General features: G+C 39.8%; 1 protein-coding gene across 1 annotated transcript in view; it reads right to left on the bottom strand.

The window, feature by feature from the left end:
- Window positions 1-941: 941 nt before the first annotated feature.
- SUZ12 (SUZ12 polycomb repressive complex 2 subunit) overlaps window positions 942-27,118 on the bottom strand; it is a 50,010-nt gene continuing 23,833 nt past the window's right edge. Inside the window, exons 6-16 of the mRNA XM_065415612.1 lie at window positions 26,022-26,107; window positions 23,304-23,535; window positions 22,339-22,441; window positions 18,276-18,381; window positions 11,505-11,682; window positions 5,748-5,839; window positions 5,289-5,432; window positions 4,141-4,298; window positions 3,151-3,349; window positions 2,483-2,562; window positions 942-1,331 (exon numbers count right to left, since the gene is read on the bottom strand). Of these exons, the coding sequence (XP_065271684.1) occupies window positions 986-1,331; window positions 2,483-2,562; window positions 3,151-3,349; window positions 4,141-4,298; window positions 5,289-5,432; window positions 5,748-5,839; window positions 11,505-11,682; window positions 18,276-18,381; window positions 22,339-22,441; window positions 23,304-23,535; window positions 26,022-26,107 (1,724 nt within the window). The 3' untranslated portion in view covers window positions 942-985. The remainder of the gene's footprint in view (window positions 1,332-2,482; window positions 2,563-3,150; window positions 3,350-4,140; window positions 4,299-5,288; window positions 5,433-5,747; window positions 5,840-11,504; window positions 11,683-18,275; window positions 18,382-22,338; window positions 22,442-23,303; window positions 23,536-26,021; window positions 26,108-27,118) is intronic.

Raw genomic sequence — 27,118 nt, 5'->3', positions numbered from 1 at the left:
CCTGAAGAGTGGTATCTCAAAAGCCCAAGCTAAATCTATTGCCTGATCCTGCAGTCTGTACTCAGGCAAAACAGTATGCATAACTCCAACTGGAGTATTTATCAGAGTAATGAATGACTACATACTGACTGGGCCTTAGCATGGCACACTACGATGCAACCCTTTAAAAAAAGAGTTAGACACCAGATAGTTCTTTTGTAGCTGTGTAAAGGTGTAATAAAAATAGAAAGTAGCTAAATGTTCAAGTTTAAAATGGTACACTGGGCGATCAATACATCAGAATTATCCACAAAAAACAAACTGCCAGTAACCTCAAAAAGCCAAGATGGTATTTCACTGTGTCTGTAATGTGAAAAGCCAAGGTCTTTCCAAACAGGCACAAGACAAAGAAGTGCTATGTTAAATTTGCAAACTTTTACAATTTTAGTGTAAAAAAATTATCAATTTGTGGTTTATGATGATCATAAATTGATAAATGATTCCAAAAAACAAGGATCAAGGTTAAACTTTAAATAATGATGCATATTTTTACAAAAAAGCTAACTGGAGCATTTCTAAATTAAAAAAAGCAAATTGTATCCCAATCCCTTCCCAATGTTTCACAACTTCATGGTAGGAAAAACAGCCAGGTACAGATGCAAAAACCTTAATATAAAAAACTGTTTTACATATACTTAAATTATGTAAATTCAGTAGAGTTCATAAGATACTAATTACTAAAATTACAAAAAGATTTTTGTATTGCTCTTCATGCTCAAACTCTTAGAATATTTTCATTACATCACCAAAACTGATATACATGTAGTACTTGCATAATTAACTGAATAGGAATCTGTTGTAACAATATCCTTGTTGAAATCATTTATTTCCATCCAACAGTGCCTGTTTGGAACCTGTGTAATTTTTTGTTTAATTCTTTATATAGCTCATGCACCCTAGAATGTCACTTCAATGTTTGTCCATTGAATGGCATTTGCCTTTTCCTTCAGAGCTTTTGTTTTTTGCTCTGTTTTGTGACCCCTGAGACACTATCTGTTTCTGAAACTCTCTCTCTCGTGTTAGTTTCACTATATCCATTTGTTGTCCCACTTTGTTCTTCAGAAAACTCCTCATTTGTTGGGGTAGTTGATTCTCCTTTTTCTAACTTCTGCTGCATTTCTCGAAGCTTAGTAACAGCTTTGTCTATTGACATTATGCTAATGAGGTTAAAGTCATGCATGCTGACCAGATGAAGCATAAAATTTCTACATAAGTTCTTCTTAATAATTTTCTGTCCGTAATTTTCAACAAACAGCATACAGGCATGATTCATTTGATTGTCAGCAATAAACCTGTCAAATTAAAAAATTGTCAGTATGGAAGTAAAACATTTTGGAAATCAAAAGCAATATAACATGTAGTTCACATCACTAATAGTAATGTCACTATCAGAGCCTGGGAGCTTCCAGATATAAAAGCTTTCAAAATTTCCAGAGATTAATCTAAAATAGTAAGAAAATGCAAACACACTGCAGCACATTCCTCTTTTAAACTGATCTCCCTTTGGATTTTAAGTGCTCTATATCTGTTCAGTGAATTACAAACTAATCAATTAAATCATGGTAGAGACTTGTTGGATCAGTTTCAGAATATGTCGTCATCCTTAGTATAAGTAAATAAGAATGTAGAGATAGTTCTAAAAGAAGTTATTTGTGGGACTTATATTTCGGTTACATCAAACCACAGGTATACTTCACGATTCCTGGGTCATCATTGATGCAATACAGCTGTGGTCTTAGCTATAGAAGGTATTTGACTTGCTGGATTTATGTTTACACCACATCAGATGTTTGGTTTTCCTTTTCAACTTGGCTTTGAAAAATTAAGGCTAGAAAATAAATACACTAGGTGTAGAGAAAAATTCCTTTACACATGCTACACTGTTTAGCAAAAGTAGCGTCTCATCCAAGATCCTAGGCAGCTGTGGCTACTGAAGATTCTACTGGACTTTTTGCAAGAGAAGGGAGAGTTAGCATAGACGTTCTGGCAAATTCCAATTCAAGCAATACGAATTTGCCTACCTAAATTACCTCTTCCAATTTCCATTGAATACAATATGTTTACGTCCTTTCTAAATGATGTCTGTGCACTGTTAAATAGTTGCTCCATTTCTCCCCAGAGCTGGTTGTAATTTAGTGCTATGTGAAGCATTTCACTCAGTTTTAAAGTACTTTGTGATCCCTCCAGGATCAAAGGCATAATTAGAAATAGCATCCCAAATGCCCCAGCTTCCAGAAACTGCAATCAAAATGCAGGATTTTAATATCCTCTGATAAGGTACTGTTCAAGATTGAGTATAGCGAGTAAAGAGGAAAGGAGGATCCACTACATTTAAAAGGTTAAACACATACAAATTAATTGTGTATTTTAAGTCAACTTCGATGCAGCAAAGAATGGTATAAAATAAGTCTATTCTAGTAAAAGTTACAAGAAACTATCATACCCGTGCTTCATAACATGTAGATTCCACAATTTCATCACTTCTTTCTCTCCTTCGTTAACATCAGAAAATTCTTCAATTTGCTGCAGTGAAAATATCAAACAAACATTAAAATCCCAAGGTTAGCAAATACAGTACTTGTTCACTTTGAAGTTCCTTTCCTGGTTTTCAATCACCTATATTTCACAGAAACAACTGCTCCTGTAAATTCATCAAAATACTCTTCAGTCAGGGTAGATCATGGTGTAAAAACATCATGTGCAAGTCCTTTATTACTAAACCCACATTTCCGTATGTTTCCTATTATCAAGTGGTATTCCTGCACTAAATAATAGCAACATATGAAAATGAAGGGAGCCTGTAAGATTATGTGAACTGCAACTGAGGACAGACTTCACGTTCACTTTAGTGCCTGCAGTTCAAATGGATAAACATTTCATGTAAGTGGTGCAACTCTAATGAACTCAGGGCTTTAATCCCAAAGGCTAGGTTCCATTTGACTAGTCTAATAAGAGCAGGTGTGTGTATATATACACACCACTATTTGGATTTCTGACTGATGGAAAACTAACTCTGCTTAGCAAAATTGATAAATTGTTTGCTGGATAATTTTAATAAAATATAGGCAAGGAAAATTCATCTAAATACATTTTTGTACATAAATAATTTACTGTAATAGTTTTCTCTCTCAGCCATTCAGGATCTTTTTCATCTTCACTGTCTACTTCCATTTCTTGTGGACGGAGAGGTAAACAGGTATCACTGTGGAAATATAACCGATTGTGTCCACTGCTGTATGTTCTTTGCTGTTCCACTTCTCCATCTTCTGATTCAAGAAATTCTGACATACTTGCTTTTGTACGCTTTGGCCTAATGAAAGAAAAAAAATAATTAAGCATGCTTTACATGTTAGTTTTCAGTTCTATCAGACTTCAGCTATGCAAACACTAGTCACCAGTGGTACTAATTACTAATACTTGTCATTTTATTGGGTTGTGTATATTGTAGTTTCCAAATCTAATACAAAAGATTAAGCATAAAAACCATATTAGACCTCAGAATAAGTTATTGTGCAAGTATCTGAATAATATAATTTAAGAGCGCAGTTACAGTCAGATTAAATAGAATATGAAAATACCATATTCTTACTTGACTGAACATACATGAAGAGCAAGGTTTGTCATATCTGCTTGCTTCAGTAACAATACCCTTTTACTACTTTTTACTCCTGTTAGCATTAGAGAGCCAGTACATATAGAAGACTCAGCTGGATTCTTTTCTGTCTCTCAGAGATTTGTAACTATGCTCCAAATTAAAAATCATCATTACTGGTGAAGCACAAGAAAAAGAACATACCTTATCTTTCAGAACACAGGATGAGCTGGGTATGGCTGGCAGCTATGAAAGCACCTTTTTACTTAAAAAGTGAACTAGTTTTATATGGAATCACTGGTGATGATAGCCCTCAATACCACTTTACAAGGTCACTTTTCAAAATACAACTACTCGTTCACTTTGAATTTCCTTTCCTGGTTTTCAAACAGAGGAACAAATTCTACCCTCAAACCATGTGCAACTTTACAGAAACCAATGGATATATAAAGGCAGAGTTTGGTCCATGCAATATATATAGAACACCACTTCACTTTTTATTCCCCTACCTGCATACAAGGATGTGTGTGATAGGAGTTCTTTTGACTGGTCCATTGCGACTGAAGGCAAATCCAGGCTGACGATGAATATCCTGAGGATTTCCTGCATAGGAGCCATCATAACACTCATTGATAGAAACATCTATCCTAGCACCTTTTGGATGATACTGTAACAAACAATAGTAAATACATTTAGCATAATAAAGGAAAGTCACTATTGCAACAGGATTTATCCTCTTTTTCTCAATCCCTCAAGGAGTTTTAGAACAGTGACTGTTCAAACTCAAAATGCCTTACAAAATCATTGCATCCATAGTATCAAGTCTCACATGGTTCTAGTTTTCTCTTCCTTCCCCAGAGATAGTGAGACAACTTAAGAAATAATTTTTCCTTTAGATGCAAACAAAGGCCTCTTCATCCTGGATGTTTCATTCTCACCCTTTTCATCCAAGGATTTTAATACAAAGCCATCAGTCTGGTTTGAAAAACTCAATAAAAGTAACAAGTTTAAAAATTAATATTCAGAAGCTCACAAATACAGAAGTGATTCAGAAGAGTGCCTCAAAAGTTTTATGAATCCTTTAGGAAACCTGCCAGTCCTTGCTCTATATTCTAACCAGATCTCCAAGTGCTGAAGCTACAATATGGACATGATATAGACAAAAAGAGGAAATAGGAATCTTAGAGTTTAAAATGAAGGAAATCAGAAATAAATTTAGTGATTTGAAAACACTGAAAAAATGCATTGGAAAGGAAACATTTCTTAAGTAATCTTTTGGATAAAGTCCCTTACTAAACTAAAATTAACAGGACTTGGAATCGTTAACTGCTTCCTAAAATCTCAAGAAATTCCTGATTTTAAATCTAAGTTAAATTACTGACTACATCATATAAACGAATACACAGTATCAAAAGACAACTACAGTGAAGAAAAATATTCTAAACTGAAGTGATTCTCCTGTACTGTTAAAGATTAAGTCAATCGGGGGGTGGGGAGGGGGAGGGATCGATCTCTTGGGGCCCAATTTTGGCTTCACATACTTAAACAGGGAGCTGACCCTGACTATGTTACTTACAACAGAATGGCAATGATGTCACTGCGCTATACAATATCTATGACAGACTGTTTCATACTGATAACTGTTGAGATTACTTACAACATAATTAAAAATAAATCTGCTGTGACAAAGCTTAAGATGTTTGAGTAAACTATAAAGTTTGCGGCAGTTCAACGTGCACCAGGGGCAATGCAAGTCATCTCTGGCTTCAGTCTGCTGTCTTGTATTGTTGTTATACAGGAACTGATGCCAAAAAAAAAAAAAAAAAAAAAAAAGGTTGGTATTAGCATTATCTGAAATATTTCATTTATTAGTCCTCCACCCTCAAAACCCAGTTAAAAACCCATCACTTTAGCGCACACACATATTCCCTATGGGAATGATCTAGGGGAAGTGCTATTCTGCTGAAGTGGCAACTGGGACAGTGCTGCAGATATAGCTAAAAATGCCTCCTCTTCCACACAGATGGGAAAATCTGCATAAAGATCAGGCCTGAACATTTAAATTCTATAATACTTATGTACTCCTCCATTCTTAATGGTGTTAAACTTCCAATACCTGGTAAAATATTCGTAACTTTTGTCGAGGTTCATTTAAAACATCTCTCTCTTTTCTTGTTTGTAGGTCTGTTGGCAAGGATTCTTTCACAGCTACAAAAAGAACATATGTATAAAGACATGCACACCTGTTTAGCGTGATGGGAAAAGGACATTGTTTCTTACCTGAATAGAGCAGCTCTGTAAAGGGTTCCCCCATTCTGGAGGGAATGAGCTACTTCATTGTACTCTGAGTTGGGTAGCTCACCAAACAACGAGTCTTAGTGTTCAGCTTCCTTCTCAAATCTATAGTTACAAATATCATTTAAATACCAAGTGGCTCTCCAGATTGGGGGAACCCTTCAGATTACCTGAACATTTCAAGTTAAGAACAATGTTCTCTTTTCTGGTCAGGGCTTCTCCATTTAAGTTAAGACATTTCTTTAGTAATAGTCAAAACAGACCTGGGTGGGAAACACTGAAAAATATAGCTTCAGATGACTGCACTCAGAACACATTGCCTAAATTCAAATTTCAAAGATTTCTTAAGTCAGACAAGAGAACACACAGTATCAAATGCAGCTATAATGTAAAAAACAAGTATATAATTTAGAATTTTTGCCTGAAATCAAACTTTTTTGGTTAATATTAGGGTCAAGTTTTGGCGTCACATATGCATATAACAATTCCTTAGTTGACAGTGCGATTCAATCATCAAATAGGTGCTTGGCACACAGTCTCTACCAACAGCTTCCCTTTCAGCCCACTATGATCATTCCTTTCATTCAGCATAGTAACGTGATGCCCACTAGGCAAGTTACCAATAGTAAGACAGAAAAATTACATGCAATACGTAGACTCAAATGGAGGTCAGAGACAAGAGACCTAAGTATACAACTTGATCCTTAAAAAAAGTCTACCCACTAAGAAGCGAGACCAATTATAAAACCTACTTGCTTCTGAATGGTCAACAAAATGGGTCAAAATTAGTCTCTAGCCACTAAATATAGAATCTTGATTTTCAAGCTGTTTACAAAATGCAGACAATCCACACTTAAGATTTTAGGAACAGGTGAAAATGTGCATACCCTTACTAGAATTCCAACATAAAAGCAAGAAAAGGACCTAAACCCCTTGTTCTTTGTACCACCTACAAAGAACTAACATTCCATGGGTAGTAAGCTTTCTTACTGGTTTTCAGGATTTAGCACAGGGTCAACCCAATGTTCTGAAAAGCTTTACTGTCTTAGAGAGATCCTTTCACAAGTCTGCCAGGAACACAGCTGACAACATTCAGAGCATATTTATCCTTCAGAAAGCTGCATCAGATCCTATCCTTTGATGTCTGGGTTCCACTACAGACCATCCCAATCTGCAGATGTTATAATCAGGTATTTTCTGTCCATCTTCACTTCTCAACACTCAGGAAATAAGATGTAGGTATTAGAAACTTCTTTCCACTATAAAAAACAACTTGTCAATGGTCCAAAGTGCTGGGATATGAATCTATTGCAGAATCTTGAAAGTTTTGTTTTAGTTGATAAATATACCTTCAAGATCGTCTATTGATTGCAGATTGCTTTGGAGCACCTTGCCTGGTGGGATCTCTTATCTGGGAGAATATGATCTTCTGCTTGATAAGCTGCTCTGATGCAAGACAAATTAGCAATGCAGGTTTTCTGGCCAACAACCTGTTTCTTGTCCCTCTCTGTTCATTTCTGCAGTCAACTGCTATTCTGCTCAACAATTCCACTGTTAGCCAAGCCCAGAGAAACAGTGGACCACCAGGAGACCTGGCATGGAGAAGCAGTGAGAAAGAAGTGGAACTTTGCCAGTTGAGGGGGAATACAACTTCCTCCTGAGGGCTTCCTCTACTGGGACTTATCCAAGTTTATCTGGGCTGAATTAGCAGTCCCTATTTCCAGTCACGAAGTAGCTCCTATCCAATCTCTAATCCCTAGTTTGGGTGGAGGATTAATCAAAAGGATCTGGCACTAGGAAGGCCTTACTGAGGACAGCATCATTTCAGTGCTTTATTCTGGACAGCATCTCAGATTCCTAGAAGGTGCAGCTGCCATTCCGAGTATGTCTGAGAACGTTAAGGTTCATCCTGTGAAGGTTGGGCATGGACTTCTGGACAGCTGGGCACAGATGCTGTTGCTGATTGGTGTCTGCATTATTATACAGAAGAGCTGAAGTAGTTAAATGAATTCCCATCCCTTGGAAGAAGCTGTATAGAGATAGGGGCCACTTGTGACCCATGTAGTTTATTACTGTATAACGCAATAGTTGGGCAAATTATAAAAACATGCACCTATTGGAAACAAATGGCCACAAAACAGACCTTCTCCTGTTATTACCTCCAGCCACAGACAGTTACTATTCCAATGGACCAAAATCAGCAAACAAGAGATTAAATTAATGCATCTTGCATTACCGTCCTAAAGGCATCAGACTTACGCGAACAAGAAGAAACAACTCCAGAACAGAGGAGATTCTAAAGAGAATAACTGCCTCCTGCAACCTCTAGGAATTAAATCCTGGTGGACAGAACTGCATTCCAGCTAAAACCTATGAGGGACACGGGAAGTTTCCAAGCCAGTTAAGGTTTTATAAATAATACTATATCTTGAAAATCTGAATAGATTTGCAAGATTTCAACGATGATGCTTAAAAGCAAGGCTTATTACAGGAGTAAAAGGTAAATTTTCTATTTTGAAGTTTTAGGACCTTTAACTAAGAAGTGTCTTTTTTGAAAAGAGCTAATGTCATTTTCATACCTTACCTCCAACACTATAGCTATGACAGATGCCTATATTAATCCCTTTTACAAGGGCTTTCTAATATAGCCACTATAATTCTCAATGCAAATCAAGTCTAGGTATAATTTTATATGCAATAAAAATACACTTTCAAAAATGACCCCCTTACAAATTTAGGTGACAGCTTTTAAATAGGTACTGAAGACATTTCTTTAGGCTTGTGTATAATTTTGCCATTTTATTTTTATGTACAGGCATTTCAATAGTGCTCATCAAAATACTAGGTTTCAGAGTAGCAGCCGTGTTAGTCTGTATCCGCAAAAAGAACAGGAGTGCTTGTGGCACCTTAGAGACTAACAAATTTATCTGGAGCATAAGCTTTCATGGGCTACAGCCCACTTCTTCGGATGCATAGAATGGAACATATAGTAAGGAGACTCCAACGAGAAACTGCTGATCTTGAATTAACATGCAAACTAGATACCATTAACTTAGGCTTGAATAGACTGGGAATGGCTGAGTCACTACACAGATTGAATCTATTTCCCCATGTTAAGTATCCTCACACCTCGTCAACTGTCTGAAATGGGCCATCTTGATCATCACTACAAAAGTTTTTTTTTCCTCCTGCTGATAGCAGCTCATCTTAATTAATTAGCCTCTTAAAGTTGGTATGGCTACTTCCACCTTTTCATGTTCTGTATATATATATCCTTACTATATGTTCCATTCTATGCATCTGAAGAAGTGAGTTGTAGCCCACGAAAGCTTATGCGCAAATAAATTTGTTAGTCTCTAAGGTGCATCAAAATACTAGTTCATATAAATTAAACCAATTTAACTATGCCAGATGAATGAAAAAATGTCTATCAATAGGTTATGATAAAACAGGTCTCTGAAGAAGTAGTGGGCCAGATAATATTGACAAAAGTGATTTAAATTTCTACTTGCACAATAGCACCAACATCTATATATAAAAACCCAATTGTTCCACTAATATTGCATTGAGTACAAGAGATTAAGATTAAGTAAATGCAAAAATATAAAGTTAATACTACCATTTAAAAATTTTTTTAACTACAGTAATCCATTAAAGTCTTCAATTCTATTATAAATTAAAATGGGAATGAAACAGTGAACATTTCAACAAGTCATTTTCTTAACTGAAGCATTCTGAACTAACATTAAATGAATTTGAAAAGAGCACTCTAGCCAATATTGCTTGACTTTAATGACATTTAATGCAGTGATGAAGAAAACATTTTAAACACTGACATTGTTACAGTTTGAATCTAGACTCCCAATCCGTTACGGGAAGACCTTACAGTAAACGCTAACAGGTTGCTGAGGGGGGAAAAAAAGAGAAAGTGTCAAGAGAAAATTCATTTAACCAAAATGGAAAGACAGAACAAAGTTTGGAAGATTTTTAATATCTAGAGCTCTGATCCTTAGAATTACTAACTCTTCCACTAACAGGTTGCTGAGGAGAAAGATGGTCAAAAGAGCAGTTCAATAATAAAAAACACAAAAATCTGAGTATTAAAGCTTCACCTATATTCTATGAATACTAATTTACCTCAGACAATTACAAATGACTAAGTCAGCTTTGTTCTAATTTACCAACAGGACATCAGTACACAGTTTTACCGCTGAGCATTATGAGTAGAAATTGGAGCTACTGCAGCTCCTCTGAAGGCTGAGTTATTACAATTTTCAGAACTCCTCTTTCATGTAGATGGAAAGTACAAGTATGATATTCCAAGAGTAAGTAATTTCCATCAGCTAGTCACATGCAAAGTATCGAGCAAAAAGGGCAAAAAATTGAAAACCCTGACAAGTGTCTAAGAAACTCATCTTACTTGAACAGTAAATATAGTTCAGGTTTACAATACACTGTATCAATTACACGTCAAGGGGATCATTACCAGTTCAATATCATTCCCAGACAATGTAAAAATTAGCTCTAGAGATTACAAAATCTCTATATTCTGATGAATGCCAAATGAAACATCCGTCCCTTAAACTTTTATCAAAATGTATTCTGACTTAAAGCACCAACTATTTCAGACAGTGTTTTTCCACTATGTTAGAAACAACTGGGTGTTAAGTGTTACACAATTGTCATATAAATGCCAAATTCTGGACTAATGGGATCATTTTCACCACAGTGCATGAGTTGGATGAAATTTCAATTAATAAATTAGAAAGATTAAGGCAATCTAGGAAAGCAGAAAATCCTAGAAAAAGTATACTTAGGCCTGGTCTATGGGGGTGGGGGGCGGTGTGTGGAGGGGGGGGGGGGGAGAATGATCTAAGATACGCAACTTCAGCTACAAGAATAGCGTAGCTTAAGTCGACGCATCTTAGATCGACTTAGAATTACTTACTTCGCGTCTTTGCGTCATGGGATCGACGGCCGCGGCTCCCCCGTCGACTTTGCTTCCGCCTCTCGCAGAACTGGAGTTCAGTAGTCGACGGGAGAGCGATCGGGGATCGATTTATCGCATCTACACTATAAGTGATAAATCGATCCCCGATAGATCAATTGCTACCTGCCGATCCGGCGGGTAGTGTAGACATACCCTTAGATTCTACCACTACCGTTCCAAAGACTTATATCATATCAATATGTAAGATAAGCATTTATCTATCTGCTTATGAATATTTAAACCGATCTCACCTGCTAGTCTTAAAATAAACTTATGTGGACAGCTATTCCATGTTCTGCTTACCTTAAAGTTCCATTAAAAAAATCTTCAGTAAAGCAATTAAAATATAATAATCCTACAAAAAATGAATTAGGAAAACCAGTACATACACCACTTGTTTCAGCTGCAGTGGTTTTACATAATCTTTTATAGCTCCGCTGGTGTAACAAGGCACCCCACAGGTTTGTTTTTTAATTTAGTAATGCAGCAATAAGGAATTCTTAAAGTGAGCATTTCAGTGTAGAAGAGCTCAAAGAGACCCAAAAAAATCAGTGTCCCCAAAACATAAGAAACTGGGTGTTCACTTACCTATAGTCTGAGCAGGTTTAACAGAAGTAGGCTTGTTTTCTTGAGGGAGACTTTCTGAATTTCGTGTTGCAAGAGGTTTGGCTATAGGAGCTGTAGATTTATCATTTGTATCTCCTGTCCAACGAAGGGTAAACTGAAGTGTAGGTCCCTGAGAAAATGTTTCAAATGGAGGTAACCTCTGGGGGAAAACAACAACCCATGTTTTTACTTGGGAAAACACTGAAATTACTTTGCATGAAAAAGCTTTTATGGGTGAAGTGACACTTCCCCTCCCCCCCCCCAACAAATGAAAATGAACAAGTGGCTTTTGATCATAATTGTAATCATTTTCTAAATTTAGACTCTTGTACTCTCAAGATAAGCATTTAAAAAAGTTTACATTTAAAAATGCTAACACTAACGGACAAATTGTGACTCTCCCTCCCTGTCTCCTCACACACTGGTGTGCAGTTACTTGAAAAGTTCTCACCTCAATGGGCCTACTGGTGTGAATAATGGCTCACCAATATGAGTGAGGGCCCAAAAGTCCATGATCACTAATATTCTTATGATTGTGTTTTTATGCTCCAGCTTCTTTTTCTAGAAGTTCTTTCTCTGTCTTTTTTTTTTTTAAAATGTATTGTTTACTATTTTCTTTCTGGACCGTATTCTTGTAGGTTTGCCCGAGTCAAATGTAATATATAACTGATTTTCAAATTAACGTGGCACTTAAATGAAACACCAAGTTCCATAAAAACAGTTACCTACCTTCTCGTAACTGTTCTTCAAGATGTGTTGCTCATGTCGATTCCAAGTAGGCATATGCATGGAATATACTTACTATAGGTAAGCACAGTCATCGTAAGGTTTTCCCCCTAGCAGTACCCTTTGGGTCAGGCTGGGCACCCCCTGGAGTTGCACCTTCATGGCGCTGCATATAGGTCCCTGCTGACCCGCCGGCTCCTCAGTTCCTTCTTGCCAGAGTCTCTGACAGAGGGGAAGGCGGGTGGGTCTTAGAATGGATATGAGCAACACATCTCAAAGAACAACAGTTACAAGAAGGTAGGTAACCGTTTTTTCTTCAAGAGCTTGCTCATGTCGATTCCAAGTAGGTGACTCCCAAGCAGACCGTCTGAGGAGGGGTCGGAGCTCACAGATTCGCTAATTGAAGCACCGCTCTGCCGAAAGCTGCATCACTCCTGGCATGCTGGCATAATGCAAAGTAAACGTGTGGATTGAGGACCAGGTCACTGCCCTGTCAATCTCCTGTACAGGGACTTGTGCCAGGAAAGTGGCCGAGGAGGCTTGCGCCCATGTAGAATGTGCTGTTAGCGTCAGGGCTGGCACTTTCGCCAGGTCGTAACACGCCCGAATGTTCCACGACAAAATTCTTTGGGATGATACAGGGAGGCCCTTCATCCTATCCGCTTTGGCAACAAATAGCTGGTTAGACTCCCGGAACAGTTTTGTCCTTTCAAAATAGAAGACCAAAGCCCGCCTCACATCCAGGGAATGGAGTCTTTGTTCCCCGCTGTTGGTGTATGGCTTAGGGTAAAACACCAGAAGGAAAATGTCCTGACTTATGTGAAACGGAGATACCACCTTTGGCAGAAAGGCTGGATGGGGCCACAACTGGACCTTGTCTTTGTAGAAGACTGTGTATGGAGGTTCAGATGTCAAGGCTTTGATCTCAGACACCCAATGCTACTCTCCATGAGAGGTAGAAGAGTGAGCATGTTGCTAAGGGCTTGAAGGGAGGTCCCATTAAACTGGAGAACACCAGGTTAAGTTCCCATGCTAGTACTGGCTGATGGACTGGAGGGTATAACCTCTCCAGGCCCTTGAGAAAACGACCTACCATTGGACTAGCGAAGACTGATAGACTGTCCACCCGAGTGAAACGCCAAGATGGCTGCTAGGTGAACCTCTAAGGATGACACCGCCAGACCTGACTGCTTCAAGTGCAACAGACAGTTTAAGATGGAAGGTATTGATGCTTGAGTCGGAGACGTTCCCCTTTGCATCACCCAAATGGAAAATCTCATCCACTTAGCTAAGTAAGTGGCTCTAGCATACGGCTTTTGGCTGCTGAGGAGGACCTCCCTGACAGGTTCAGAGCACGCCAACTCCATGGCGTTTAGCCATGAAGCTTCCATGCTATGAGGTGGAGAGACTCAAGGTTGGGGTGCTGGAGGCGACTGTGGTCTTGGGTGATGAGATCCAGCACCAACTGCAGGGCGATCGAAGCAGCTACTGACAGTTCTCACAATGTGTGCCAATGTGGGCGGGGCTAGGCTGGCGCTATCAGAATGACTGACACTCTGTCTCTTCTGATCATGGGCAAGACCTTGTGAACAAGTGGGAAAGCACAAAACAAACGGTCCTTCCAGAGGAGGAGAAATGCATCCTCAGTCAAGCCCGGGCTGTGATTCAGGAAGGAGCAAAACTGTTGCCACTTCCGTCGCAAACAGGTCCACCTGGGGAACTCCCCACAATTGGAAGATACTGTTCACAATGTGCAGGCAACTCGACCACTCATGGGCATGGAAGGATCTGCTAAGATGGTCCCCGCCAGCTCATTCTGGGATCCCAGAAAGTAAGATGCCTCTAGGTATATTAAGTGAGCTATGCAAAAGTCCCACAGCTTGAGGGCTTCCTGGCATAGGGGAGAGAAGCGTGCTCCACCCTGTCTGTTTCTGTGAAACATCGCTGTTGTATTGTCCGTTATGACCATGACACACCTGCCCTCCAGGTGGGATTGGAAGGTTTGACAGGCTAAGCGAACCGCCCTCAACTCTCTGACATGGATATGGAGCAAAAGTTCTGTTTGAGACCAGAGGCCTTGCGTCCTGAGCTCACCTAGATGCGCATCCCACCCTACGCTGAAATGTCTGACTAGTGACATCGCTGGTTGCGGTCTAGAGAAGGGCACTCCTGTGCAAACTGCCTGAGGGTTGAGCCACCACCAGTGAGATTCGACAACTCAAGGAGGAAGCAAGACTACCGTGTCCAAACTGACTGTCTGGGCGGTATACCGAAGCCAGCCAGGCCTGAAGGGCTTTGAGCCGCAGCCTTGCGTGCCAGGCTACGTATGTGCAAGCAGCCATGTGACCGAACAGCTTCAAGCAGCTCTGTCGTGGTGGTGATGGGGAAACGTTGAAAGTCCTCTATAATAGAGCACATGGTCTGGAAGCACGACTCTGGCAGGAATGGCCTGGCTTGGGTGGAGTCTAGCACAACTCCTATGAGCTCTATCCTCTGGGTTGGGGATAGGGTGGACTTGGGCACATTCAGCAATAGCCCCAGACTGTCGAAGCTCAATCGTATTAAATGTACATGTGCCTCTACCTGAGCCCTGGGGCAGCCCTTGACAAGCCAGTTGTCAAGATACAGGAACACCTGCACCTGCTGTCTCCTTAGGAAGGCGGCCACGACTGTCATGCACTTGGCGAACACTCGAGGGGCCGCAGACAAGCCGAAGGGAAGGAGTGTAAACTGGTAATGGCTGTGATTCACTATGAACCTGAGAAAGTTTGCGGGACGGGACTATCAATATGTGGAAGTATACGTCCTTCAAGTCAAGGGTTGTGCACCAGTCCCCCGGATCCAGGGATGGGATGATGGCAGCCAAAAAGACCATGCGGAACTTCAGTTTCTTCATGAATCTGTTGAGGCCTCAGAGGTCAAGAATGGGTCTGAGACCCCCTTTGGCTTTGGGGATTAGGAAATATCGGGAGTAAAAACCCTTGCCTCATAGCTCCTGAGGGACCTCCTCTAAAGCTCCTGCAGCTAGGAGTGTTTGCACCTCCGGCGTAAGAAGTTGGGACCAGGAAGAGGGATGGGAGGGAAGAGCAATATTGGAGAGAATATCCCATGTCTACCATGTGGAGAACCCAGCAGTCTAAGGGTATCTGGGCCCATGCACAATACAAGTGGGACAGACAGTTCAGACAACAGGGGGAAGGATCCGGTGACTCAAAAGGCGTGCTTGAAGCCAGAGGACTGCTTCACCGAGCCCTGGCCCTAATTGGGCAGCAGATGGGAAGGCTTGCATCTGTTATTCATGCCCCGCTTCCTGGAGAAGTCCCACCTAGGCTGGGGAGGGTAGAAACACGGAGGAGGTTGGGGCTTAAAATGCTTCCTCTGGGTAGCAGGAGTGCGCAGGCCCAAGGACTTCAATGTTGCCCTTGAATCCTTTAGGCTATGGAGTTTGGAGTCCGCCTACTCTGAAAATAACCCCAACCCATCAAAGGGCAGGTCTTGTATTGTCTGCTGGACCTCTGGGGGGAGACCCGAGACTTGAAGCCAGGAACTTCTCCTCATGGCAATGGCGGAGGATATGGTTAATGTGGGCATGTCTGCTGTGTCCAGGGAGGCCTGTAAAGAGGTCCATGCCACTGCCTGGCCCTCCTCCACCACAGATGCAAATTCTAGTCTAGGGTCTGCAGGGATCAGTTCCTTAAACTTCGTCATGGCATTCCACGAATTGAAGCTGTATCAGCTTAAGACTGCTTGCTGGTTAGCAATTCAAAGGTGGAGCCCCCCCGCCCCGGTGGAGTACACCCTCCTGCTGAAAAGGTCCAGCTTTTTTGAGTCCATGGATTTTGGGATTGGGCGCTGCTGCCCGTCTTTCTCTTTCATTCGCAGCAGCTACACTAGCAACCCCGGCTGTGGATGAGTAAACAGGTATTTGTACCCTTTTGAAGGAACGAAATATTACCTTTCTACCCCCTTAGCTGTAGGGGGTATAGAGGCAGGAGTCTACCACAAGGTCTTCATGGTGGTCTGGATAGTTTTTATGAGGGGTAATGCTATCCTAAAGGGCCCCTCGGGAGCTAGGATGTCCACCAGGGGGTCCACTGACTCAACCACCTCCTCAGCCTGTAGCCCTAGGTTTTGAGCCACCCTGTGCAGCAGCTCCTGGTGGGCTTTATTGTCAATGCGAGGCAGCACAAAAGAAGACGACCCCGCCACTGCCTCGTTGGGAAAAGATGACGACGACGTCCTAGGCAGTACTGGGCCCTCCTGACCCTCTGGCTCCCTGCTATCTTCCCGCTTGATGCCTTGCTGTTTGGTGCTGGGGGCGGCTACGGTGCCGGTATCTGGACAGGGCTCTGCGCTGGGATCCGACGCCATCTCGGTGCCTCATTATGGGAGACAAGTCCTGGGGTGGTGGAGGGACATGCCCTTCGGAAACTTATTGTGAGCCCCTGGAATAGGTACCCTGGGCCTGATGGTATGGCCACAGGGTCCAGAATGGCTATTGCACGGGCCCCTGCCACTGCACCAGCCACAGCACCATAGGGGGAACTTGGCCTGCCTCCTGTCTATAGCGGCACACATTCCGACCGGTGCTGGCTGCGCCTTAAGTAATAGAACTCTGCCTCTGAGTCCAATGACTGAGACTCCAAACACAGAGACCATGCCGGTACTGAGCGGGATGGTGCCGCATCACTGCAGGCTTGCCTCTGGACAGCACCGCACCTTGCAGTGCCTGAGGTCTATCTCGCCTGGTGGGGGACTGCGGTACCATCATGGCCATCTGGTCCCTAGCCACCTCGAATTGTCCAGAATGGAAGGGAGCTCTAACTCCTCCACTTGGCACCCTCTAGCAGGAGAGTCCACCGGCGCCAAACTGGACAAACCCCTCTGCAAGCCTGAAGTTGACGGTGCCGTTTCCTGCGAGACAGGTGCCGGGTGCCCCAGCATGGGTCGCACACCACTAGCGCAGTCAGTCCCGGCTGCTCTCATTGTGGGTGAGTGCCCTCTTTTGTTCTTCTTATGCCTCTTCTGCATGTGAGCAGTGCCGTATTGCCACAGCGGCCTTTGGTGCCGGGTACTGACTGTGCCAAGGGTTTGTGCACCAAAAGTTCTACCTCGGTGCTGTAGCTTCTCTAATGGAGGCTAGCGTGCGTCACACGGAGGTGCTGTGTCCTGCTAGCCCAGAGCTGGCTGAGGATGGAGAGCTGCCTCCATGAGGAGTTGCTTGAGCCTGGAATCCCTTTCCTTTTTAGTTCTAGGGCGAAACCCTTTGCAGATCCTGCAACCATCTGTTTGATGTGCTTCTCCCAGGCACTTTAGACTGGAGTTGTGGGGATTGCCCTTTGGCATGGGCTTGTGGCAGGTCCCACACAGTTTATATCCTTGGGATCAAGGCATACCCTGAGCCCCAAGAGGGGAACAAACTAGGGTGGGGGAGAACCCCTAAATACAAACTAACTACAACTAAAACTAACTATTTAAAGATTGAAGATACAAAAATCACTAGGGGAAAATGCTTGGAAGACCCTTAGCTCCAACAACCAACACTGGTGGTAAGAAGGAACTGAGGAGATGGTGGGTTGGCAGGGACCTATATGTGGCGCCATAAAGGCACGACTCAAGGGGGCGCCCAGGCCGACCTGACAGGTGCCGCTAGGGGAAAAACCCACGCACACACCTACTTGGAATCGACACGAGCAAGCACTCAAAGAAGAAATGGAGAATTTCAATACAAGTTTAGTGTAGTGACCTTAATTTTACTGTAGTTAGAGTATTATTGAATATTTGTATTGTGGCAGTGCTTAAGAGCCTTAGTCATAGACCAGGACCCCACTGTACTTGGAGCTGTACAAACAAAAAGGATTCCTGCCCCAAGAAGCTTACAATTTAAGTACAAGCCTAGAGACAATAAATGATACAGACTGAGGAATACAAGTGAACAATAAAACAATATTGGTCAGCGTGACCAGCAGTGATCTCAGCAGCTTAACTCTTAAGCATTCTGTAGAATAATGGGACAATGGTCCATACCTTCCCATCGAGTATAGTTTCCCATGTTGCTCTTTTCTTGCTAATTGGACACTCTTCCATTTCCTGCATTGCTACTTCATATTCCCCATCCAGAAGCTGCAAGCGCCTGTACACACAAAGTAATATTTTATTCACTGTCTGCTGAAATATATTTGACATTTTAAACACAAGTGAATATATTTCAATGAAACTTGCACATACAAATCTCTCAAAGTAGTTCATTTGCATGAAACTAATGCAACTCCCCCATAGAAGTATATTTGACAACACAGCCTGCATCTCAGCTAAAACAAAAACTATGATGAAAATGGGACACCTACTAACAATACATGAAAAAAAATCCTAGAGAACACAAAACCACATGTGATATGAGAAAATAAGCGTTAAATACAAAATTAATGCAATGATTAGAATCTTCCTGTAAACGAAAAACCTATTGACCAAAGGTCATCAAAAAATGCCCAAATTATCCATGTTCTAATATTAGATGTTCCAGTCAGGACATCAGATCAGGACTCCTAAGACTGAAGAATTTGTCCCACTCACTACCAGTGCCATTTTCAGAAGCCATCTTTCAAAGACACTGTTGGTTTAATGAATGAAGTTCTCAAAAAACTCCACAAAACACCTTTGTCTCCACTGGAATAAACAATTCAAGCATGATACTGTGCTTTTTCACTTCTGTCCAGACATTGACAATGTAAGTAAGGACAATGCCAAAGCATGTGCATTAGATAATCTGTATAAGCATTTCATCTCAAACACGATTATTCTAAAGTCAGCCGCGCAAGCTCGGCTGCTGTCTAAGATTTCTACAGAAAAATATTTTATTAAGTTCATGGCTGTCACTCATGTTGAACAGCATGGAGGAGCAGCAGAGAAGTGACTAGGAAGTAAAATTTGAAGTCATATACTAGAAAATGTTTAATGGCAGCACAAGTTTCTATGACACTTCTGAAGGTATACAGAACCAACTAAAGGCATGTCAACATGGGATGTTACTGCACGGCAAGCCAGAAAATGAATCCACAGCAAACTAGCTTGCTGCATAGTAAAGTCCCACACTCTCTGACTTACTACACTTTACAAGTACACCTCTACTCCGATATAACGCTGTCCTCGGGAGCCCAAAAAAAAAAATCTTACCGTGTTATAGGTGAAACCGCGTTATATCGAACTTGCTTTGATCCGCCGGAGCATGCAGCCCCCCCCCGGAGCGCTGCTTTACCGCGTTATATCCAAATTCATGTTATATCAGGTCGCGTTATATCGGGGTAGAGGTGTAGTAGCCAAACCACAATAATGCCCCATGTAGACAAGCCCTAAGTATTCTGTAATGTCAAAATACAATCCCATGTACTCACTTCCTACCAAGATGTTATATTTTGCTTTTCAGAGCACTATTATTTTACTAGCCACATTCCAATTCCTATCAAGAGCTCAAAGTTGCAAATGCATAATCCATGTCTGAAAGAAACAAACTTAAAAGATTGCTTGCTAAATAGTTAAGTGCTACTTGAGTTTATCCAGACCATTTTATCAGTATTCAATATAAGAATCATGCCTTGCAGGAAAACAGTATTGCCTGTATTTTTAGATGTCTCATCATGTGATACTGTAATAGTTGCTTATTGACTGTCCATACTATTTGAGAGAAGCTTCTACCTGTCTTTCCTCAAGCAGACACAAACAATACTCTTCTTCCATGCACACGCAGATTGAATATACTGTTTCCCACACTGCTGGGCACAGCAAGAAAACTGTTTGGACAATATTGATGGAGAAACATGGACTTTAACTTGGGAAAGGATGATCTACAGAACGAAAATCATTTCATCAGAGAAGTTCACTTGCAACACGTACAATGTACCTGACGAGAGCTCTGACAAGTCACAGGTGATACTGTTCTCCACATCAAAGGGGTAGCCGTGTTAGTCTGAATCTGTAAAAAGCAACAGAGGGTCCTGTGGCACCTTTAAGGCTAACAGAAGTATTGGAGCATAAGCTTTCGTGGGTGAATGCCCACTTCATCAGACACCTGATGAAGTGGGCATTCACCCACGAAAGCTTATGCTCCAATACTTCTGTTAGTCTTAAAGGTGCCACAGGACCCTCTGTTGTTCTCCACATGTCTATCACCAGAGGCATACTTCCCCCAACAAGTGATGAATTGCGCTATCACACCCAAAGAGCTCACTTTCAATCCAGGGTCTGGAAATAGGCAAATGGCAACCATCCCACACTACCCCTCACCAGTGAATATGGATTGGACCAAACAATAGAGAACTGGCACTCCAGCTAAGGTCAGTGGAGCTAGTCCCCCGACAGCTGTGCAGAAACTTATCTGTGGATATGTTGAAGGGGGCATATCATAGTGCTGTAGTTGCAGAAATGCCACCAGGGGGCCTGTAAATGCAAGGAGTGTGTCAAAATATGTAGGAACTGTTAAACTATGCTTGTCTAAATAATATGTAGGATATACAGTAACTGCAGTAGAATAAAAAACCATAGAAATTTACCAATTTTTCAAATGTAACTTAAATTTTGAACTCCAATTTAGAATGTGAAATATTCAAAATTCAGCTTGGTAAACTTTTTTTAGATTCAGCAAATTCAAGTTATGAAAGATAACCTGTTTAACTACTTGTGCCTCCTACATCTTATTTTACAGAAAATGTGCCCAGCCTATTTAGCAGGGCGTCAATTATAAAGATATCCTAGTTTATCTACAGTCATCAGTAATAAGTCAGACTACGTTAATTTAAACTCCATTGAGAAACTAATGTTTAATAGAAAACAAAATATTGTCAAGCTTCTAAGAGGGCACAGACTAGGGTAAAGAACGAGTACATGGCACTGCTCCTTAAAAATCCTTTGTTTGAAAATTTTGTTTGGATAGATATGTACTTGGACAGAATTACTGAGAGGAACAGACAAGAATTACTAAGGGACATACTCTATTTTAGGCAAATAATTTGTATGGCTATAGATTCAAGTTGCTTTTAACTAACATTCAGAGACTGATCTAGATGACCCGCAGAATGCCATTTGATCCAATTGCAATAAAGGGAATTCTATATTAATAAGCCATACTTCCATCTAATCACAGCACACAGCTTGTTTCTCATCCCAGACTCCAATATTTTAAGGCTGTAAACAAGCAGATCTCATCCTTTGCTATCACTGGCATTTATTGCATGACTTTCCCCAAAATAAACACAGAATACTTGAGTATTCACTTACACAAAGTAACGGTAACGGGTATCTTCTGAAGCATTTGGATTGCTTTAGGTTGTAAATAAGTGCGAACTGCCTTTTTAAAAAAAACTAAGTACACTAACTAGTGCCATGTTATCTTAATAAAAACAAATCATTTAGTGAACGTTTTATGATAACCTAATAAAGCAAATCAATAAAAACACAACCCAGTTTTCTTTAAACAAACCTGCATAATCAATGGTAACTGATATTTACAATGAAGCAGCACACACGCTTGTTGTTACTCAGATAAATAATATGCTTTTGATAGGAGAAATATGCAATTACTGTGGTGTTACTGAGGTAATGGATAACTAATCTATCCTTGAAATGATCATGGAATAGTATATGTGGCTGCATCATCAGGGTAAGGAGAAAGTTCCATCTCAACAAATAAAATATTAGCTACTGTACTTAAGAGTTATTTTCCCAATTATGCAGTCACTGGTCCATAAGACTACAGAAGTTACACCTGCCTCTAACAACTGATGAGGGACACAGATTTTATGTTGATTATCCGCAGGATGATCTTAAAACTTGTTTTAGCAGGGAATATGTTTTCTGCATTGGTTATAAAAGAATGTTAGATTTGAAGTGTCCTCTGTGAAATCTGCAAACTAGTTTTTCAAGGAGTTTACACTTTCACAGCAAAGCCCAAGCTAACACTAGTTTCAGCCATCCACTGATGTACACATTGAAAATGTAGAATACAAAAATTGAGAAAAATGAAATTCAAAAGTAGATTTTCATTTAATATCAAAGTGCATGAGTAACAAAAGAAAACACCATTTGATTTTCATATTACCTGTTTTTATCAAATACTGTCATTTGTGCCACAAAAGTCTTTTCTCCGTCTTCACGATTCGAAGAATTACGTTTTCTTCTAGCGGGAAGCTCCTCATTGACATCTGCATTTAACAAATATTGCATACAATTGTTAAAAATGCAGGCAATTCCAGTAAATTGGGAAGTCAGTGTGAATAAAGACCCAACTATATACTGTATTTTAAGTTATAACATTTGTGTGATTTTTAACTAGTAACAGAGGCAAGGATTAATGTAATGTAATATGATAAATTTTTGGGGGGAACTTTATCATTAATTGAATATTAGTAACATTTTAGGATACCCCATTCTTATAGTGTTAATCACATGTTTTAACTTGGTGTTAGATAAACTGGCTTACAGAATTTGAGCCCTGTTCTCCCTCCCTTTTCATCCTGTATTTTAACAATTAAAAGCAAAAATTTAAAAAAATTGACTATTTTTCTCTAAACTACCATTAAAGCGTTGATGTTGGTGGTATACTATAATTCTCTGATAAAATTAAGGTATTAGATTTAGTCAGTTTTATTTTAAAACAAGTTTGCTCTGTTAATGAAAGCCACAGCAGTATCTGTGGAATCCGTTTAGTTCAGTCACTAGTAACCTTCCAGCAGTGTTTTGGCAGGACGATTAATCAACAGCAGGAATGAAGAGATTCCAGAGTTCTGTTTTATATCAACTCTATGCCAGAGCTAGCCTTTACTATTTTATGCATATTACCATACATCTTGATAAAAGTTGCTATTACATGTGTATACTATACCAAAAGCCATTATATATGGGTATTCTAGTACTGTCTTGAGCAGACATCTTTATAAACTAATGAAAGCCAATTAAGTCACCCATATTTGATTCTGGATCCTACTGAGCATGACTAATCAACCTGAAGTTCTGAAAGACGATATATAAGCTAAATGACAAATGCAAGTCAAAAACTGAACTTACCTATGTTTTCATTAGTCTCACCATTGATCATTCCATTAAATTCTCTTCTTCCTGGACGAGTTACTCTGAATAATAATGAGTAAGACTTCACCATATGGCTGTTGCTGGGTTCAAACTCATTGCTGGAAACGGCAAGTGATGGGAAGTTGCCTGGCTTTATTTGGTTGATGTCTGGGTTCAAAGGCACCTGCTTTTTACCTGTAGGAACTTGCCTTATTGGACAACTGACATCCTGCAAGCATAAAAGAAAGTTTTTAAGGTTTGGGATTTTTGTTAAAAATGGAAATTCTTCACTATCTTGAAAATATGTAAAATTTAACTGTCTGCTCTACCATCATTTTGGAAATAATGGTGCTGCCTAAAACCATGCATCCTCTTGGTATGACTAGATTCAGATTTCAAGGAACTACCAATCTGAAACAGCAATCTCAGGTTTTGCATGCATAAACAGAAATTTGAAAAAGTGTAGTTAAAAATGGCATTTTATAAAGAGCAGCCATCTTTTTGGGAAAGTGATTAATTTGTTACACTATCATGCAGCATTCAATAAGACTGTAAAGTAGTTCTTAGTCCCAATTTAATTCCATTTACTTAACAAAAGATTACATATTTTCATTATATATATTGTAAGGGCTCTCCTGTCTTGTCCTTCCAATATTACAAAGTGCTCTTAATGAAATGTTTGGGAGATAAAGAACTACTCAACTTGGGTTTGCCATATGCAGTATCTCCAAAACAAATCATGAAGCACTTTGCCATATTGGATGTACAAGGCAGGAAACCTTTAGAATGATTAAACTCACAACAAAATTTATATTTAAAATAATAATCAACAGTAGCTCCCATCATTCTACTTGTCCACCCCTAAGTAGTAACAAACACTGTTGAATTACATGACAGATCTTAAAAGCAGGTCTGAATGTCTGGCATCTAAGAACATTCAGTCAAAGTACTTTCCCTAATTTTAAACCTAAATGGAAACAGATTTACAACTTGGCTTCCACATTTCCATAGTCATGAGGGATTTAAGAGTATATAAGGAAATGTCTGGCTAGGATTAGTCCGGTTTGATCCTGGAGATCAATTATCTGGATGGCTAATTTCAAGAAGTGAAATTTGCTGGTAGCCGGGATGTAGCATTAAGTATAATTAAAGTAGCAAGCTAACTCAGAGAGGCTTCTGCAAATTACTGTAGTACACTAAATTTGTCAAACAAAAATATTTCAGAAAAACAATGTAAAAAAATGAACACAGAACGGAGCAAGGGAAGGGAGAGAAGAGGTTGCAGATGATTGGGGAATACAAACGGTTTTAAGCTCCTTAGGACAGCAATTATCCTATAATTTTGTACAATGCCTAGTTTATTCTGCCTCTGGACATCACCACAATGTAAACAAAATACATGGAGATAAATTAGAAATATGGATTTAGATTGGTGACGGGACAAAAATTGAAAATGTCTTTTACATAAAAGATGGTTGAAAAACAGCAAAATTAAGTGAGATGTACAAGGAGACTAAATTATATGAAATAAAGCTGAACATGTCTTTGAAATTTGAGAACCTCCACTAGAGTCATTATACTCTAAAGTAGGTTTCATCCAGGAGAAAAAAGCTTGAAAAGTTTTAGCCCACTTACTAGTCGGGGCAGATACAAATGCATGTGGCGTAGTTAAAATGAATACGAGTGCTGGTGTGGCCGCCAGCAAAGTCCAAGGCAGTGGCTTTGTGAGAAGCCCAGCTTCTGAGGTGGTAAGAAAGGGTGCTATGATTTATACCAGAGTCCTGTCCCTGGACTCAGTTTGGGACACCATCTTTTATACTGGGCTTCAGCGGTTAGATATCTGGAAATCTGAAGCTTTAGAACTCCTCTACAAATTTTGAAAGGAGGTCTCCACTAATGTACTCTTTTTCAGCCTAACTGATGCTACAAAAGAAAAAACTGCATTTTTCCACTCTTCACCTAGTTTTCTTTTGGGGGGGCATCTCATCCCCTGTAAATCATTTCAGTGCCTATCTGACACTGTTCATAGCTATATGCAACTCAGAAAGACATGCTACATTTCGTAAGTTATCTTTAGAACAATACAAGCTAGTAACGGTGTTTTAAATGCAAACTAGATTTTTTTTTTTAATTGATGCAGTCTTAGCCCACCCACATTCATGAGGGAAAGTTTACCACTTAGTCAGATTTTTCAAGATCTGCAAGAAATCATCCTGAGAATTACAACTTTAGTTGAATGAAAAAAAATTGGGCCTCCTAAAATATAAATATACCCAAAAATATCTTGGCAGGCAAAAATGGAAAGTGAGAAGTTAAATTTCCTTCCAAACACGTCTAGATTAAGGACAGCATCCATAAGTAGAACAGCAGGCAACAAGTTAAGTAGCTTTTCCTAAAAGATTATTTTCAACAGTGCTCAGTACTGGTCAACTCTGCTCCTGCAGAAATCAGTGGTAAAACTCCCAGTGACTTCAGTCAGAGCAGAATAAAGCCAATGTTAAGTGCTTTTGAACATTCCATCCATAATCAACAGAAAGTAATTTAGACAGCTACTGTTCTCTAGTAGTAATGTAAGTTTAAGACCAATTTAATCTCTTAACTGAAGCATCATGCTGTCATTAACTAACATTACCAACCTGGAGGCTAAAGAGATGTTTAGGAATCAATTAAGTTTTGCACTTTAACATTTATTAAATGTTTCTCAAGTCATGTTACCTTTCTTTTCTTGTGGCAAACTTTCACAAGCAGTACTTCCAGGGTTACGGAATTTTGTTCATTCTCTGAGTTTTGTGATGGCTTATCTAAACAGAAAAATATTTTAAGTCTTGAAAAAGTAACAACTCTATTCAGTGCCATAAGTTTACTGGAGATTTTTTTTTTTTAAATCTCTGCCATTTTCAGAAACAAGGACTTACTGCAAAGTTCTGAAGTCACACACACCCATTGAAATTTCAGTGCTCCCCATCTTGAGAAAGAACCTTACTTTATAATTGCTCCATTATTAGCAGATTAAAAATGTAAGTTGATCTGTAATGTTTGAAAGTTTAACAGAAAAGGCCAAACTCACTTCCATTGGTCTTTTTTTTAAGCTCTTGGTTATTAGTAAAGTACAACTCTAGTTTTAACTCTCCTTTTAAATAAAGGAAACAGCCAGTAAAAAACTGAAAAATGTACCTATAACTGGAGTTATCCAAATAAGTCTCCCCCACAGATCCACATGCCAAAATACAGTTTACATCATAAACATGTACCCAATACTGCTATAACTGTAATTGAGGGTACTGTACAGGTTCATAGTACAGCCCAGAGGCAGAGCAGAACATTCACCAACTACAATCTTCTAAAGCAATAGGAAAGAAAGGGCAAATGTGGATTTGTTAAGAAAAGCCAGAAAACTCCAGTTTCAGGTGAATGATGTAAATTATTTCCCATAAAAAATTATTTACTCCTCCCAAATCTACAATTTACTTTGCATCATTGCCAAGGACCCAAATGCCATAAGTTAGAAATCTCAACTCTCAACCCCAAGAGGAGTGCCAGAGACTGAGAGAACTGGGGGAAAAAATGCAGTTTAAAATAATTTTACAATTCCTGTGCTACAGATTTTCCAATTGATGTAATCTTCAAGGTGTTTATTACCAGTAGTACGATCAGCAATGCCAATAAAAATCTGTGTTAAAACACATTTACAGTATAAATAAAGGCCTCATCATGTGAATTTAAGATATTATCTAACAAGAATGCATTAATTTAGAATGTGTGTTTTGCATAAGAAAACAATTTCAAATTTTACTTTGCACATGATCTAAAGA

The sequence above is a fragment of the Emys orbicularis genome, chromosome 13 (genome assembly GCF_028017835.1).
Source record: "Emys orbicularis isolate rEmyOrb1 chromosome 13, rEmyOrb1.hap1, whole genome shotgun sequence".
NCBI classification, from domain to species: domain Eukaryota; kingdom Metazoa; phylum Chordata; order Testudines; family Emydidae; genus Emys; species Emys orbicularis.
The sequence above is the reverse complement of the archived record's forward strand: the minus strand, read 5'-3'. Positions and strand labels throughout refer to the sequence as shown.